The sequence below is a fragment of the Ochlerotatus camptorhynchus genome, unplaced genomic scaffold, assembly GCF_037179485.1.
Source record: "Ochlerotatus camptorhynchus isolate MF236.1 unplaced genomic scaffold, CSIRO-AGI_Acam_v1.1 ptg000391l, whole genome shotgun sequence".
NCBI classification, from domain to species: Eukaryota; Metazoa; Arthropoda; class Insecta; order Diptera; family Culicidae; genus Ochlerotatus; species Ochlerotatus camptorhynchus.
In genome coordinates, this window is record NW_027040878.1 from 2355768 (window position 1) to 2372059 (window position 16292).

Below are 16292 nucleotides of genomic sequence, written 5' to 3' on the forward strand. Positions count from 1 at the left end.
TGGGACCAACAGGCTAGTCAAGTAGTGAGCCAATTTTAAATCGTTAGTTTCCACCGGTAATACTCACTGTTGATGGTTTTTCCCTTTTCGAGGTAGTTCACGAAGAGTATGCCATGAAAATCCCAGAAAACCGATGCCATAACCTTTCCGACCCATCGAGCCTTCCTGGGCCGCTTCGGAGCACACGTGCCAGCTTCAGTCCATTGCCGGGCACTCATTCTGTTCTCTGGGGTGTAATAGTGCATCCAGGTTTCATCAACAGTTACCAATCGACGCCAAAAGTCCGCTCGATTCCGCATCAGCAAGTCCAAACACTCTTTCGAAGTGCTCTCGCGTTCGTGTTTTTGGTCAGGAGTGACTTGCGCGGCACCCAGCAGCAGGATAACTTTTTCATATGCAGAATCTCGCCCAAAATATGGCATGTGCGCTCAGTACTAATCTTTGCCGTATCTGCTAGGTTGCGACATTGTCCTCTGTAACCGCATCGGAGGGCCTGCCACTGCGGACTTCTAGACTAACATTTGAAAAGGGTGGAACTCCAAAATTACCATATCGAGAAAATCGCTTCTGAATTTTGATGACCTAAAAATTAATCCTATTTCACGACTTTCCATTTTCTGGATGATTTTATAAGCTTGACATATAGTTAATAGTGTAATCTATCATCAGGCATCACTTAAAGCTCAAAAAAAGTTTTCTTTGTCGTGAAATTGAGAAGAAAACATCATACGCCCTGATAATTTCTTACATGTTGTTACCCCCCAGATCTTCCATCCTTTGAACTGCCAACACTGGTGATACGCCGTGGAAGTACACCATCGGGATTTTTTGTTTGTTGTTCCGCCTTGATTCTTCGTTCGCAAATTTTGTGAGAGTGGAATTACGCCCGGAGATTTTTTGTTCTTCTTTTTGTTCGTTGTTTACACGTGAAATATCAATCGGATGCGTTTCAAATTTATCGGGCGTGACTAGATACTACAGAATCAATAAGTTTGGCATATTAAAACAATATAATTCGTTGTTCTGGTGCAAGGCGTAACAACCAGTTGCATCATCGAGTTGAAAGTTGGAAATACGCCATGTAAGAAGAAACGTTTTTGATGATATGAAGTGATATTTTCTTCTACTTTTTCGTGTTTATCGAGTAGTTTGTGAACTGTTCTCTCTATATGTGCCAAAATATGGTTTGTTTACATTTTGGCTCTTCCGCCCCTTTCAAATGTTAGTCTAGACTTGATCGGAGTTGCGGCTATCACGAAACTCTCGAGAACAATATTTCACGGTGTAATCTGACGAAGCATTAGCCCCATAATATTTATCCAACTTTTCTTTTGTTTCCTTCGACGTTTTGCCTCTCAAAAAATTATGTTTTATGAGAGAACGAAACCCGTTTTTATCCATACACAACATGATGCCAAACACGTCAACAACAATCAGCTGTCAAAACAAAACTAAAGACAGTATCGCACTGAAATTTGACATGTCTGCCTAAATATGAACGGACTACATGGCACCATAAACTTTTATGCAGCAGCAGCGCATTCTGGTGGTCAAGGAGGTTACTTTTCACCCCACCTTGTATCATAGAGGTAACTCTAAGACTAGAAGGTTCCGAAGAAACGTGCTCAACTTTTTGGCTCAGCTCTGGTACTCGGGCCCAAGCTAATCGATTCACCCCTCGAAACATAAGAAAAACCATTAACCCCTCATTTTATCTGTCAAACTTTCATAGCGAATCAAAACCAGCGTGGCCAGATTATTTTTTTCATTATCGGTCAGGGTGGCCAGACCTACCGATTTATCGGTAGTCCTACCGATTTTCGGGATGCCTACCGATTCACAGACAAAAGGTTAAAAACTACCGATTTTTCACTTCTCCTACCGAGAATCACAGATTTTTAGAAATCTTGAAAAATGTTCAATACCTACAGTCAGGGCGTCACAATATCAGCTTCAATCGACCAAATCGATGCGACGAAGAGACTGTTGGCTCTCTTTTTCTGTTAAAGTCGAACAGCTTCGCAGCATTCTAGAACCTCAGTCGGCGTGCACAAACAAATGTTCAATCGATTCTCTTTCTCCCGTCGCTCCATTGGTCTTCCTTTCAAGCTTCGGTGAAACGGATGAGCGAAAAAGCGCACGACTTTGATAGTTTTCTCTTTCATGAAACACATCAACAGAGGTTTCATGACGTATATGACGGAAAATGAAATTACACATTTAAAGCATTTCTCACGTGAAAACACGTGAAGATTACACGTAATATTTTTAATTTATCTTCTATCCATATATTTACCTAAAAAAATGATCAAAAACGAGACATAACGCATTTTAAACAATTTTTTTTTTTTTTTATATCTTTATTAAGGTTTATACAAATTGAAAGAGCGTTCGTGAAAGGGGATTGAAAGCCATAATGAGGTTCGTTTAACTAGAAAATCGACGTTAGTTACATTGAAAGCGATGAGCAAAGCAACGACGAGAAGTTCCACAGCCAGCCTTTCCTTCTAAGCGTCCTGCTTTTATATTTTCGTTTCTTGCTGATAGTCTAGCTAGGTGTTATAGAAATGAAGCGTCGAACACGTATGTATGAGAGAAAAAAAAAACACGAGTTTATTTTAGAGCTTCGAAAATGTAGAGCCCTGCCTACAGTTGTGTTCAATATAATAGCAGCGCATGCCAATTTCCATAAAAAATCCTCAACTTTGACATGATGTAACTTTGTTAACCTATGATCAATTAAGCTACAACGTTCGGCTGCAAATACATTAAATTTTACGATTACAAAATAACAAATTTTTGGAAGCACCTGGTAAAAATTTTCAAAATATTAGCTGTTTTTAATTTGAATTCTTATGTACCGCAAATATTTTAATTTTTTTTTTAACTATTATGTACATTTGTTTATAGGGTAGGGATTGTTAGAATTTTGAGTAATATAAAATTTAAAGTCTCAACATTGAGTTGAAATGCAAATTATTAGTACTGCTAATATTTTGAACAATTTTACCCAGTGTCTCACTTTCCGGCAGGTGCTTCCAAAAATGTGGTATTTTGTAATCGTAAAATTGAAAATATTTGTAGTTCTGTGGCGAACGTTTCAGCCCAATTGATCTTAAGAGAACAAAGTTACAACCTATTATATTGAACACAGCTGCATGTTTTGTTTTCCGTGTAGTCAGAATTAGAAATATTGATTTCGACACGTTTAAAGCAGAAGAGCTGAAGGACAGTGTATTGTTCTGAAGCAGAGTCCCCCCCCCCTCCCTCGCTCACAAAGGTTTCAAGTATCGGGAAAGCCTTCTTAAGATAGCCTACCGATAACTACCGACAAAAGTTTTGAGAAGCTACCGATAATGAAAAAAATAATCTGGCCACCCTGTTTAAGAGAGTGATAACGTACTGAGATAGTTTTTTTTTTCACGACGTAAATGAAAGATGACTGTCTTCATACGGAATTTCCCATGCGCTGTTTGGAGTGCGACGAAGATAGTAATACAATATTTTTCATCACTAACTTAGCTCTCTCTACGTTGATGCAAGACAACCTTCGGAAGGGAAGTAGAACCCGGTCCATGACTTGATGGATCGTTGGGTAGGGTCCAGGTGTGAGAGCTGACTGTTATGAGAAAATAATATAAAACTACAGTGAACTGAACTATCTACAACTCGATATTGAAGGCACCATGGAGTTATGGAATTATCAAGTTATAGGATAAAAATCCCATTCAAAATCGCTATCACAGTAGCCAATAGCCAGTACAAGATCCAGAATGGTCGATTTTTTGCAAAAAATGTGAATGATTGTCCAACACATAATTATGCAAAGCTTCATGCAAATCGAAGAAGTCCGAGTCTAAAATTTTTATGTTTTATATTATATGGCCAGGAACTGGTTCCACGGGACCAAAAACTTGTTACTAGTTGCAAAACTGGAACACTTATCCAACACCAATAAAAAAAATGTGTAAAAACCACCCCAGGAAACGGTTACCCTACATTTTTCTGAAAGTGAATCATTAAAACACTTCTCAACAGGCCAGTGTAATACTTAAACCTCAAACCCCGTGGCTCAACCTATTGCACAAACCACCCCAACCGGATATTACCTCTCCAAAGAGTACATATTTTCAATTTTTCAACCCTACTCCCACCATAATGCTCGTATTGAACCTATCCAACCAGCACCTTCCACAAGAAATGTCAAAGGCAACAAATGAAAGCCCCCCCACAAACTCCCTATCCACCACAGCCTCACCTGCGTACTCAGCAGCACAGCTCGGGTAACCGCAAAGATCCGACTGCCGACGCCTTCGTGCGGTCCGTAGATCACCACCAGATAGGTGATGCCCAGCAGCGGAATAAGTACCAGCAGTGCCTTGGATGCCTTCCGGTATTGCCTCGTTTCGACCGTATTGGCCGAGCGGAGCTTGGTGATGAGAACCTTTTCATTGTTGGAAAAGTGGAGAAATTGAATTGAAATCCGCTGCAGAACACTCGATTGAGCTGTTGATAAAAGTTTCGACTTACCCACATAATCCGCAGCAGAAAGATAAGGTTGATCACCAGCACAGTGCAGGATGGGCCCTGGATGATCCAGTCGATGTGAGATTCCCTCATCCACGAGCATTCAATTTCCAGCTGTGTGTGTGTGTGTGGGAGAAGGGATTCCAACGGGGGTTATTGTGCACGACGATAAATTCACCGAATCAGAAACAATTCATTAGCAATTTATATAAGTAGCATCAACATTTGTATCACAGCAGCAGTAGCAGCAGCAGCACACTCACCTTGTTGGGAAGCTCCGACATCATGTCGAATGGGTAGAGGGACTTGGTAATGGCCCACGCTCCAACGAAGATTAAAGGACCTCCTGGAAGAGAAAGAATTAAATGGAAACCGTAAAGAACGCTGAGCGGAGGACAATAACACGGAATGACGAGCCAGATGTGTCTCGTGATGTCGTTGCGATATACTTTTAATAGAATTAATTTCTGAAAGCATCCATTCATTTTGCTCGCTCGCAGAGGACAACATTCCAGATTCCTGCTGGCTGGATGCGAGGGAAAAAAAATTGCTCGCTAAGTCCAGCCATTTATCTCTTCGGTGGTGGGCCAATTTGATTTTCCCCGCCGTTTGAGCTATGTGGACTTTCAGCGAATGGGTGATGGAGCATTATTTCCTTTAAATTTTAACAAATTGGACGTTTGATTCAGGAGCCAAATTAGTCAACAGAGTTAGGCAAACGTTTCTTCACACCGCTCCAAGGCTCGTCGTGAGTTATTCTAAGCCAGAAGAGCTGGCAAATTATACGGCGATAAAATCGTTTCACTTGCTTCGGGTGCTTTAATTTAATCAAGCCCATTGTCTGCCTTTGGAATGAAGTATATGTTCGTAGCATGTTCCTAGAAGCAGTAGCTTCCAGCCATGGAAAGTGAGCACCCGTGTAAGACGTGTAGTCTCCCATAAGGTGGGAAGGATTTTGTGCTCCTAACAGAGCATAGGTAGAAATTTTGAGTTGAAGGCGGTGGTTCTATGATAGATTTTATATTTGAATCATTTTCATTTTATTATCAATAATTACACTGCGCAACAAATCGGAACTTTTTTTCTAGGACTGAGAAAATTGACCATATTTTCTTGTAGGCTTTTGAGTAAAAGTCCTGAAAATACCTATATCCTAACACGTCCTAATTTTGTGGTACCGCCCCCTTTATGAAGTTTGGTATGTTGTCCCGATGTCGGTCGTATACTGCCTAACTAAAGCATGATAGAATAATCTTAATTTTATTCGTTCGACAGAAATACTTAATAGCCCGGATATCAGGAAGCTAGATAAGAGTATAGTCTTCAAAAACAATCTTTTGCCTAGGAAACAAGCTGTCTGGAGATGCGTTAAAGATGTGATTCATAGATGACTTGGAACAAATCGGTCAGCAAGATTCCGATCAATTATTGAAAGTATGATAATCGCGTTTTATATTTGACGAGGGGTGCCCAATTTTAAAAATCACTCAAACGAGGGGTAAGATAGCAATATATCGTTTTCAAATATTCTAGAAACATGTTCCCTAATCTTTTGACGTAGAACTACGTCTTTGTCGACTATACTGGGGTGCAAATCAAAAAATATATATGGTGAAATAGTGTTAGGTTTTGAACGATTATAACTTTGTCGTTTATAGATGAAATTAAAATCCAAATGCGCCAATCGATAGGATATTACTTTACGGACCTGCTGAAATAAATAGTTTAAAAATTTTCCATAAAAAAAAAACTTTTGAAAAATGTGCAAATGATAATTTTCTCAATGTTTTCTGAAATACCTAAATGTTTTCCCTAAACCCAGTCATCATAATCGAGTATCATTTGGCTGCACATCGTTCTGCTTGAACCTAAAAATATATAAAACTGCGCTGCTGTCGTGCTTCTGCTCAATGTTTTACTGTCAGTGATTCTTTGCTCGACTGTCGAGCTGTTCAGTCCGTATTTTCGCTCGAGTTCTCGATAAGATTTTGTTTCGTTTTGTGCTGTCGCGTTGCGCCGTAGAAGTGTCGCCACCTTCTCGCGTTCTGGCAAGTTTAATTGAACTTGCAAACACGAAACAAATGGTGCGTAAACGTGCCAATAAGCCACCAGCGGGCCCTTCAAAGAAGGTACTAATCAAGCCCAGCGCGTCGCAGGATGACGCCGGAAAACGTGTACTGCAAGCCAACCAGTATGCAGTACTCCCGGAAGAAAATGGCGATGGTGACGCTGTTCCCATTGCAAGACGAGAGCGGATTCCCCCGCTTTTCACGCCGGTGAAGGATGTTGCCAAGCTGGGTGCCGAACTGGCAAAACACAAGCTGCTGCCTCGCTTCAAGCTTTGCAGCATCGGTACAAAAATCATGTGCTCCAGCTTGGAGGAGTACAAACAAATAGGAAGTTTCCTGAAGAACAACAACGTGGACTTCTTCACGCATGATCTGCCATCGAGCAAGCCACTGAAGGTGGTTTTGCGTGGATTACCGTCGTTCGAGGCTGCTGCGGTGAAGTCCGAGCTGGAGTGGCTTGGGCTCCAACCTGAGGCCGTGTTCCAGATGAACCGGCGTCCCAACCAAAACACCAGCTTCCGTGATCAGTTGTTCCTGGTGCATTTCACGAAGGGATCCACCAGTCTTGCGGCTCTGAAATCCAAAATCCGGGACCTGTTTCAGGTCATCATCACTTGGGAGCATTACAAACCCCAACATCGTGATGTAACGCATTGTATGAACTGCCTCTCATATGGCCATGGCACCAAAAACTGCCACATGAAGAGACAAACTGCGGCAAGTGTGCTGGAACTCACTCAACTGCGTCCTGCGAGCAAGTCGATGACATCGAGCCAACGTGTGTCAACTGCGGTGGAAACCACCAAGCCTCCAATCGCGGATGTCCCAAGCGAGTGGAGTTCATTAATATCCGTCGGAAGGCCACAATCAACAACCAGCTCGGTCGCCTTCGTAATCATCGTTCGCCTCCTGTACTAACGGAAGTCCAGTACCCAGCTCTCCAGCCCCGTCGACATGTTCCGAACCTAGCTCCGCTTCCGCTCAACAACCAACAAGCCAATCCAGCGAGTATCCAAATGGTTCCCAACAGTCGGACAGTTCAGCATCGTCTCGCTGTTGCTGCGGCCCAGCCAATTCCAGGTTCATCCACCGCCCCTGGTTTATCATACGCTGGTGCTGTCTCAGGTGAATCTGTCGACGATTCTCCGTTCACCTCGGAGGAACTTGTGACGCTCGTGGCCGAGGTCATCATCATCATGCGTACCTGCAAGACTCGATCTGAACAGCTTCATGCTGCCTTTTCACTCGTCACCAAGTATGGACCGTGAAGCTATAAAAATATCAAATTGGAACGCTTGCTCACTGACGAACAAGCATAGAGAGCTACTCGATTTCCTCAACGCCAAGGAGGTCGACATTGCTATCATCACCGAGACGCATCTGAAGCCCGAACTAAACATATTCCTTCCCGACTTCCGGCTCGTCAGACTTGAGATCGCACCTGCTCTGGAGGTGGAGGAGTGGCCATCGCTGCAAGACGGAACATCAGTTGCCGGCTGTTACCAAACTTCCAGCTGAAAACAATTGAAGCCATCGAAGTGGAGGTGAGCACATCACTTGGCCCAATCACCATCATCGCGGCCTACTGCCCCAAGCAAACCAACATCAGGGACGGGTCGTCAGTGGCCCTCCGCAAAGACATCATCAAACTCACCCGGAGGAGCGGGAACTTTATCATCGCTGGCGATCTGAACGCAAAACATCAAGCTTGGGGCATCGGCTTGGGGCAATAGAAGCGGCATCATCCTCAATGAAGACCTGCAAGAGGGCCACTATACCATCTTGGCCCTGGACTCTCCCACCCGGTTGAGTCGGTCTGGGGTCCATGCGACCATCGACATCTTCGTAAGCAACATGGGACACAACGTCTCGCAACCTGTGGCATTCCAGGAGCTGAGCTCGGACCACTACCCGGTGGTGGCCGAAGTTGGATCCTCGGTAAACCGATTCGAAGCTTCCCGGCGCAACTACCATCGAGTCAACTGGGCGCAATATCAACACTGCGTCGACACAACCATCGACTACGATGTCCAACCGGGGACGTCGGAAGATGTTGACCGGTGTCTACAAACCATCGAGAAGGCGATTTCCCGGGCCAGGGAACAACACGTGCCAGTATCCAGACAGGTGAGTAACACTCTGAACCTTGACAGCCCTACCAAAGATCTCATCAGACTCCGTAACACCATTCGTAGGCAGTACCAGCGTACTGGCCTGCCTAACTTGAAGACCAATTGTAATCGATTAACAAAGACCATTCAGCCCAGGATGGTGGATCTCAGAAATAACGATTTTGCTAGTAAGATCCGCTATCTCCCAGATTGTGCTAAGCCCTTCTGGAAACTTACAAAAATTCTTAAAAACAAGCCTAGGCCCATTCCCCCACTGACCCCACTGGATCGTCCCGGCGACCCAGTGGTTCATCTGATAACTCCTGAAGAGAAGGCTGCCGCGATAGGTCAACACTTCGTCAGCTCCCATAATCTCGGACAAAACATCGTCAGCCCTCATGAATCTGAGGTTGCTGAAAATGCAACCAATCTTCTTCAGATTCCTAACATTTTTCCAGAGGAATCCGAGATTACGGCTCACGAACTGTTGGCCTATATCAAATCATCTAAAAACATGAAGGCCCAGGTTTTGGCAACATCCTGAATCTGGAACTCAAACACTTGAGTTCCAGATTCTACAACCATCTGGCACTGATTTTTAATCAGTGCCTCAGACTTGGCTACTTCCCCTCGTGTTGGAAGTCAGCTAAAGTCATACCCATCCGGAAACCTGGGAAGGATCCCTCCTCTCCTTCAAGTTATTGACCAATCAGCCTTCTCTCAGGGTTATCAAAACTGTTCGAAAGAGCACTGTACCACCGGCTCCTAACATCTGCCGATGAAAACAACTTGTTACTCGAGGAACAGTTTGATTTTCGGAAAGGTCGTTCGACCGTCCACCAGCTGACTCGAGTAACAAACATTCTCAGACGGAACAAGTCTGTTTCGAAAACATCTGCCATGGCGTTGTTGGACGTTGAACAAGCATTCGACAATGTCTGGCATGATGGCCTGGTGTTCAAATTGCAGCAGTACGGTCTTCCAATCTTCCTAGTGAAGATCATAAACAACTATCTATCAGACAGGACGTTCCGAGTCTCTCTGAATGGCATCTCATCGGATGCTTTCAACATCGGTGCCGGGGTTCCACAAGGAAGCATTCTTGGCCCCATCCTATTCAACCTGTTCACCTTCTTTATGCCGGCTCTCCCTGATGGTGGATCGTTGTCTCTGTTCGCAGATGACATTTCCATCGTCTACAAGGGTAGGGTCATCGGAGCTCTGACTGCCAAACTTCAGAGAGGCCTGGACGTCCTGTCTGAATATTTCAACAGCTGGAAGATCCGTATCAACGCGGCAAAGACCCAGGTCATTATCTTTCCACACTCTAAATCTCCTAGACTTGTTCCGTCGGAGAATAACAAGATCTGCCTGAACGGCACAGTGGTGGAATGGTTCAAAGAGGTCGTGCACCTCGGGTTAATACTAGACAGCAAGCTTCTTTTCAGGGAGCACGTTGACAAAACAAAAACCAAGTGCAACATCTTGATAAGATCGTTGTATCCACTTATCAACAGGAAGTCAACCCTGTCCCTGAAAAATAAGCTTGCTGTCTACAAACAAATCATCCTTCCTGTAATCGAGTACGGTATGCCAATCTGGGAGAGTTGCGCAAAATGCCATCACCTTAAACTCCAAAGGATCCAGAACAAGATCCTTAGGATGGTCCTAAACAGTCCCCCGCGGACTAGAAATTCTGAGATCCACTTCCTGGCTGGAATTCAAACATTAGAAGAACGGAGAGTATTCATCCTGGAAAGGTTCAGAGACACCTGTCTGAGATCAAATCATCAGATCATACGTGATCTAGCACGTTAGGTTAAGTTATACTCGTAGTTAGGTAGGTTATCACTTTTTTCAATTCAAATAAAACACATCCCCAAAGGGATATTCTGTAAACTAGTTGAAAAACGCAAATATTAAATTAGAATATCAAATTAAACAAAGATGAAGAGCCAAGTAGGCTAATCAATTAAAATGATAAATAAATGTACTACCATAATCAACAGAAATAAACATAATTTTACTACTACTGCTTCTGCTCATAAATAGTAGTTATAAGTAGTCTCCTTTTTCAAATTTAAAACAAACCAATCCCACCAAGGTGGTCATTCTTAAAACAGGCCTGATAGGACTAGGAACTGTAATTAATAATAATTGAAATTTCAAAGAAACTAAAGTTGAAAAGACGCATCTGTGTAACTTGATAAGTTATACATGTAAACCACACAAATTCAAGAAATATAGATCATTTAAAGTAAAAAAAAAGTGCCTCTGCTCATTACCGCTTCGGATGGCATTGGGTCCTGCAAGCAGGAGCAAGTTAGCGGTTAATGTGGTGTTTACATCTATGCGGATTTGCTAGCGCTAGTGTAAGCACTGTGTAAAAAGTAAGCAGCATAATGTAAGCAGGGCATCAGAGTCTACCAGCACGTTAGTACACTAGGGCTTGCAAATAACCACAGATATAAACACCCCTAGAGGTGGATCACGGCATGATCACCTTGACAACCTGCGATGGGGTCGAAGGGGAGTAGCTTGAACTAGATCAAAACGCGGAAATTATTAAAACAAAACACCGTTAACATCCGAAGTCGCTTCCTTTTTTACATATTCTGCACAAAAGATACTTTCTGCCCTGCCCCATTCATTGAAAAACCGCGGGAAATCCTGTCAGGGCGGAGCTTAGAAAGTATTTTTTGAGCAGAATATGTAAAACAGGATGGACTTCGAATGTTAATCAAATTGCATATAAGAGGTACCAGATATGTTTTACAGTCAGTTGGATGCGAAGGATCGTCAAGCAGACGGTTCTCCGAAACGACCCAAGATTGCTGCAGAGAGAGAGTTCGGTGTTATCAAGCCTTCGGTTTGTTTACAATTTCCTACGCGCGCATCAGCATGATTTTCTGTATACTTTCTAGTCACAACTTTCTTAAACAGAGCATAGAGGAATAGATTGTGATTTGAGGCATCGCACAATGGATTTTGATCAAAGTCTAAAACTGGCTACTTCTCAAGGGATTTCCGGAAATTGACTGGATGTGGCCAGCGTGATCCTGGCTATTCCTTGTAATTGCCATTGAACAGGTTGTTGGATTTTAATGTAATTAAATGGTTTTTTTTTTTCACCATAATTCACAAACTGGCCACTTTTCCGGGGGATCGAAACATGGTCAGGTGTGGTAAATGTGGCCTTAGGCCCCCCAAATGACTACCATTCAACTAATTTTTTAATTCTAATGTGATTGGAGGTGTCACATGATAAGTTTTATTCGTTTCATGTCGCAATTAACCTCATGCCTCATATAAACCACAGCATGTTCCGGTCAAATTTCCGGAACCGGTTGAGCGATTCCAAAAAAATATGTGCCCTATATGACCAGAATACCTTTTATTTAGCGGCTGTTGATTGGTTTGTGATACTCGATCCTGCGGTACTTTATATAAAAGGTCCAATCATGATGCATTTTCAGGTCCAACCATAATTCAAATTCATTGCTGAATAAAAACGTTATAATGGATAATTATTAGAAACTAAAATGGTAGACTTTTTCACCAAACACACATTTTTCATCTCCATATATGCATAGGAAAAATCCATTACCCTACACTAGGGCAAGTTGAAACGGTAGATGTATCTGTTAGCGGAAGTGAATAAACACTGAAATTATTTCTAATATAGTATTTTGTGGTAGCACATAATGCCTCTCAAAAATAATTACAGTGAATATTCATTTTCGCTAAGAGATTCACGTAACGTTTCAACTTACTCCGGTGTACCTTAACTATAATGCTTACTATCAAAACATTGAACAAGAGGAGAACCTGTATACGAGCTTTTGCTCTGACTTTGGAATTCAAGAAATGATTCCCCTAATTTCAATTAATGTTGTACTAAACATCTACTGATTGGAAATCAGACGTTTGGTTTGAGCATAAAAGTCACAGTATTCTATTTTGCATCATTCTACAAACACGCTATAAACGTAAACTACATAATGATGCTGCACACTGCTCGAAAAAGTAGTGTGTTCAGTATGATGCACATAAATGGATAACTTTACAAAGCCGAGGATTCTTGGTCACTTTTCAATACATCTTAAAACTATAGTCAAAAGGTACAACACAATAAGTACTTTATCTTCCGCTATCCAAAATCAGAGCTGGAGCCCCCTCCAGTGGTTTCATTGTATGGCAGTTACGCCAACGAGGGTCAGAGCGCTTCCATTGCAGCAATGAACGCAAAACGTGGTCAGCACTCACACACTCACCTCTAAACGGTTGCTTTCCAAAGTCGACGACGCATCGACCGAAAGAACTGCTGATGAAGAACAATGAGGAGGACCACACAATGGTTGCTGCCCAGAAAACAGACGATCGCGTGGCACACATGGAGAGTGGCCTGCAATTGTCGACAGCCGTGTGAACACTGAATTGATATAAAGTATTGGCAAAAAATACAATTTTAGAGAGAAATAAATGTATCAAATAATTTCATTCTTTTAAGACGAACTTTTCTTGAAACAATAAACATAGAAAATATAAGATTCTATCAAATGTTTCTTCTTTAAACTGAGAGTTGCCGGTTTCAGGTCATGTGTTGAGACATTTTGAAGATTTACACAGAATTTCTCAATAAACACTTGTCTCGCTTCGAATATTGACTCTATCCAACGCGGAGTGTAAACTTTGAAGAATTTGCTGTACCAGTTGGAATTTACAAAGAATGCTACAATACATAATCACGATGCTCTTTGATTATGATGTCTGTATTTGGGAAACAATCACAAAATGAAATTTTGATTGCCTTTCTTTTTGAACACGCCGGTAAAGTACACAGACTCCTCCCATCATGAGTAGTTTGCTATCAAGTAGCGACACTCTTCTTTTGTACTCACTGTACTCTAAGTCTGTACTCTCTGTACTCTGTATTATTCAACGGTTCGGACGATTTCGAAGATGTCGCGCAGCAGGAGAATGCATACGATGATGGTTTCTTAGTTTATTAAAGTGAAACGGAATAAATTTAACCCACCGATAAGACTACAAATAGAACATAATTTATTTCCCTTACAAATTATTTGATTTTTGCATCGTTTTGATGTATTTAGTGACAAGTTGAATCGGTGAATCATGGGTTATTCTATATAAATTCTATTCTTACTCTTTTCTGAAATGAATTTGGTGGCCCTGAAAAGGGCCGTTTTGTTACGTTGGTGATAAGTTTTAACCTCCGAAACCGTACAGAATGCGTCCCTGTCGCTTCGGAGTGTAGACGACATCCATGGCCGTGACGGTTTTGCGCTTGGCGTGTTCAGTGTAGGTGACGGCATCACGGATCATATTTTCTAGGAACACCTTCAACACACCTCGGGTTTCCTCGTAGATTAAACCGGAAATACGCTTGACACCACCACGTCGAGCCAGACGACGGATGGCAGGCTTGGTAATACCCTGGATGTTATCACGCAGAACCTTCCGATGACGCTTGGCGCCTTCTTTTCCAAGACCTTTGCCTCCCTTGCCATGATGTTTGTCGTTGAACGGGTGAATCGAAACTAAGCCAAAAGCGTAGTTAGCCACCTGTTATATAGACAACCAGTTGTGCCGGTACCATATTTTCTCGCTTCCCATTGGCGATATACAGTCATGGTGATGCAGCTTTGTCGATATTGGGAAATTCTGCGTGATAACATCCAGGGCCAGCCATCCGTCGTCTGGCTCGACGTGGTAGTGTCAAGCGTATCTCCGGTCTGATCTACGAAGAAACCCGAGGTGTGCTGAAGGTGTTCCTAGAAATTATGATCCGTGATGCCATCACCTATACTGAACACGCCAACCGCAAAACCGTCACGACCATGGATGTCGTCTACGCTATGAAGCGATAGGGACGCACCCTGTCTGGTTTCGGAGGTTAAAACTTATCACAAACGTAACAAAATGGCCCTTTTCAGGTTGGTGGCCCTGAAAAGGGCCGTTTTGTTACGTTGGTGATAAGTTTTAACATCCGAAACCGTACAGAGTGCGTCCCTATCGCTTCAGAGCTATTTCATTTCAGAAAAGAGTTTGCATAGAATTTATATAGAGTATCCCCTGCTTCAAAGTTTGGTTACAAGATTACAACTCTGGAGAGCAGCGGCGCCGGTGGTGTAGTGGTAAGCGTAATTACCTATCACACAGGTAAGCATAATTACCTGGGTTCAATACCAGTCGGCGCCGCCGGGAGGTTCTGAGGCATAACATCTCTGATCACGCCTTCCTTCGGAAGCGAAGTAAAGCTGTTGGTGCCCGGTTCATGAGTTGATGGGTCGAAAGGTAGGTTCCAGGTGTGGGCAGCATTGGTGCTCAGCACGGAAAACAAGATCGACGGAAAACAAATCCAAGGAAAATATGGAGAGCATTTTGTGTGGTCATTGGGGGCGTGTGTTTCTGAATTGGCAGCAAAATGTTCCACAATTATCTGATGACTGTGTTGGGGAAGCAGCATATGCATGTTCGTAATTGGTGGATTTGTTAGTTATTTCGTAACTTTTGGACATTGCTTGAAATTTACCACTTTTTCAATAGTTTCAATTTGAAAATCAACAGTCAAAAGCATTGTTATCGATGCGTAGAAATGTTTCTGATTGATCGGTGATAAAAAAATTGAAATTGGTCCAGGGGCAGCTACGTTATTAACGTTCAAAATCTTTCATAATTTCATTTTTCGGTTTTCATAAAGTGTATCTTCCCGAAAGACGTAGTCCTACGTCAAAACTTTTCGACGCCAATACCGTAACATGCTTTAGTTAGGCAGTATTCGACCGACATCGGGACAACATACCAAAATTCGTAAAGAGGGAGGTACCAAAAAATTAGGACATGTTAGGGTTTAAGTTTGTTCGAGACTTTTACTCAGGGGACCACGAAATAGTCAAATAGAGGGTGAATTTTCCCAGTCTTAGAAAGTCTTGTTGCACAGTGTAATTAATACCTGCTTCAAAAATCATTTCAATTACTTATTGATTCAGATAGACTTCCTCTTCTTCCACGCATTTCAAGCTTATTGCTTATCGCATATTAGCTTATTGTGTGCTCTCAACTTAGTGTTCTAACATGCACTTCCACAGTTGTTAATTGAGAACTTTCGATGCCTGTAGCATTTTTGCATTAGACGCATTTCGCGTCAAATCAAATCGAAGCTGGCAACACCCTCTCAGATTTCAATGAAATTTTCTGGAGGTGTAGAATTTGACTAAATAAGCACTTTTGCATACTCAGTTTTTCCAAAATTTATCTAGACTAACATTTGAGAAGGGCCAAACTTTTTCTGCCGATTTCAGCTTTGATCAGCCTAATGCCACGGATACACTTGGATGACAAACTATGAACATGAGGATTATTTGTATAATAATTATTAGCACTATACAACAACTATACAAAAACTAGACAAGTGTGACCAGGGATGCGCTCATAATTTTTTATTCAAATAATTATCATGTTCATAGTTTGTCATACAAGTGTTATCATTATATAGCCAAGATCATAATGGATGGAATTTGCACCTATAAACACAACGATCCACTCTAAATAAAGACTGGAA

The 16292-nt window shown here is 42.2% G+C and overlaps 1 protein-coding gene across 1 annotated transcript in view; it reads right to left on the bottom strand.

Annotated features, from left to right (window-relative positions):
* The window catches only part of LOC135710565 (diuretic hormone receptor-like), an 85677-nt gene that overhangs the window by 32257 nt on the left and 37128 nt on the right, over positions 1–16292 (bottom strand). The window contains exons 6-8 of the mRNA XM_065233180.1: positions 4791–4873; positions 4531–4641; positions 4259–4444 (exon numbers count right to left, since the gene is read on the bottom strand). Coding sequence (XP_065089252.1) covers positions 4259–4444; positions 4531–4641; positions 4791–4873 — 380 coding nt within the window. The remainder of the gene's footprint in view (positions 1–4258; positions 4445–4530; positions 4642–4790; positions 4874–16292) is intronic.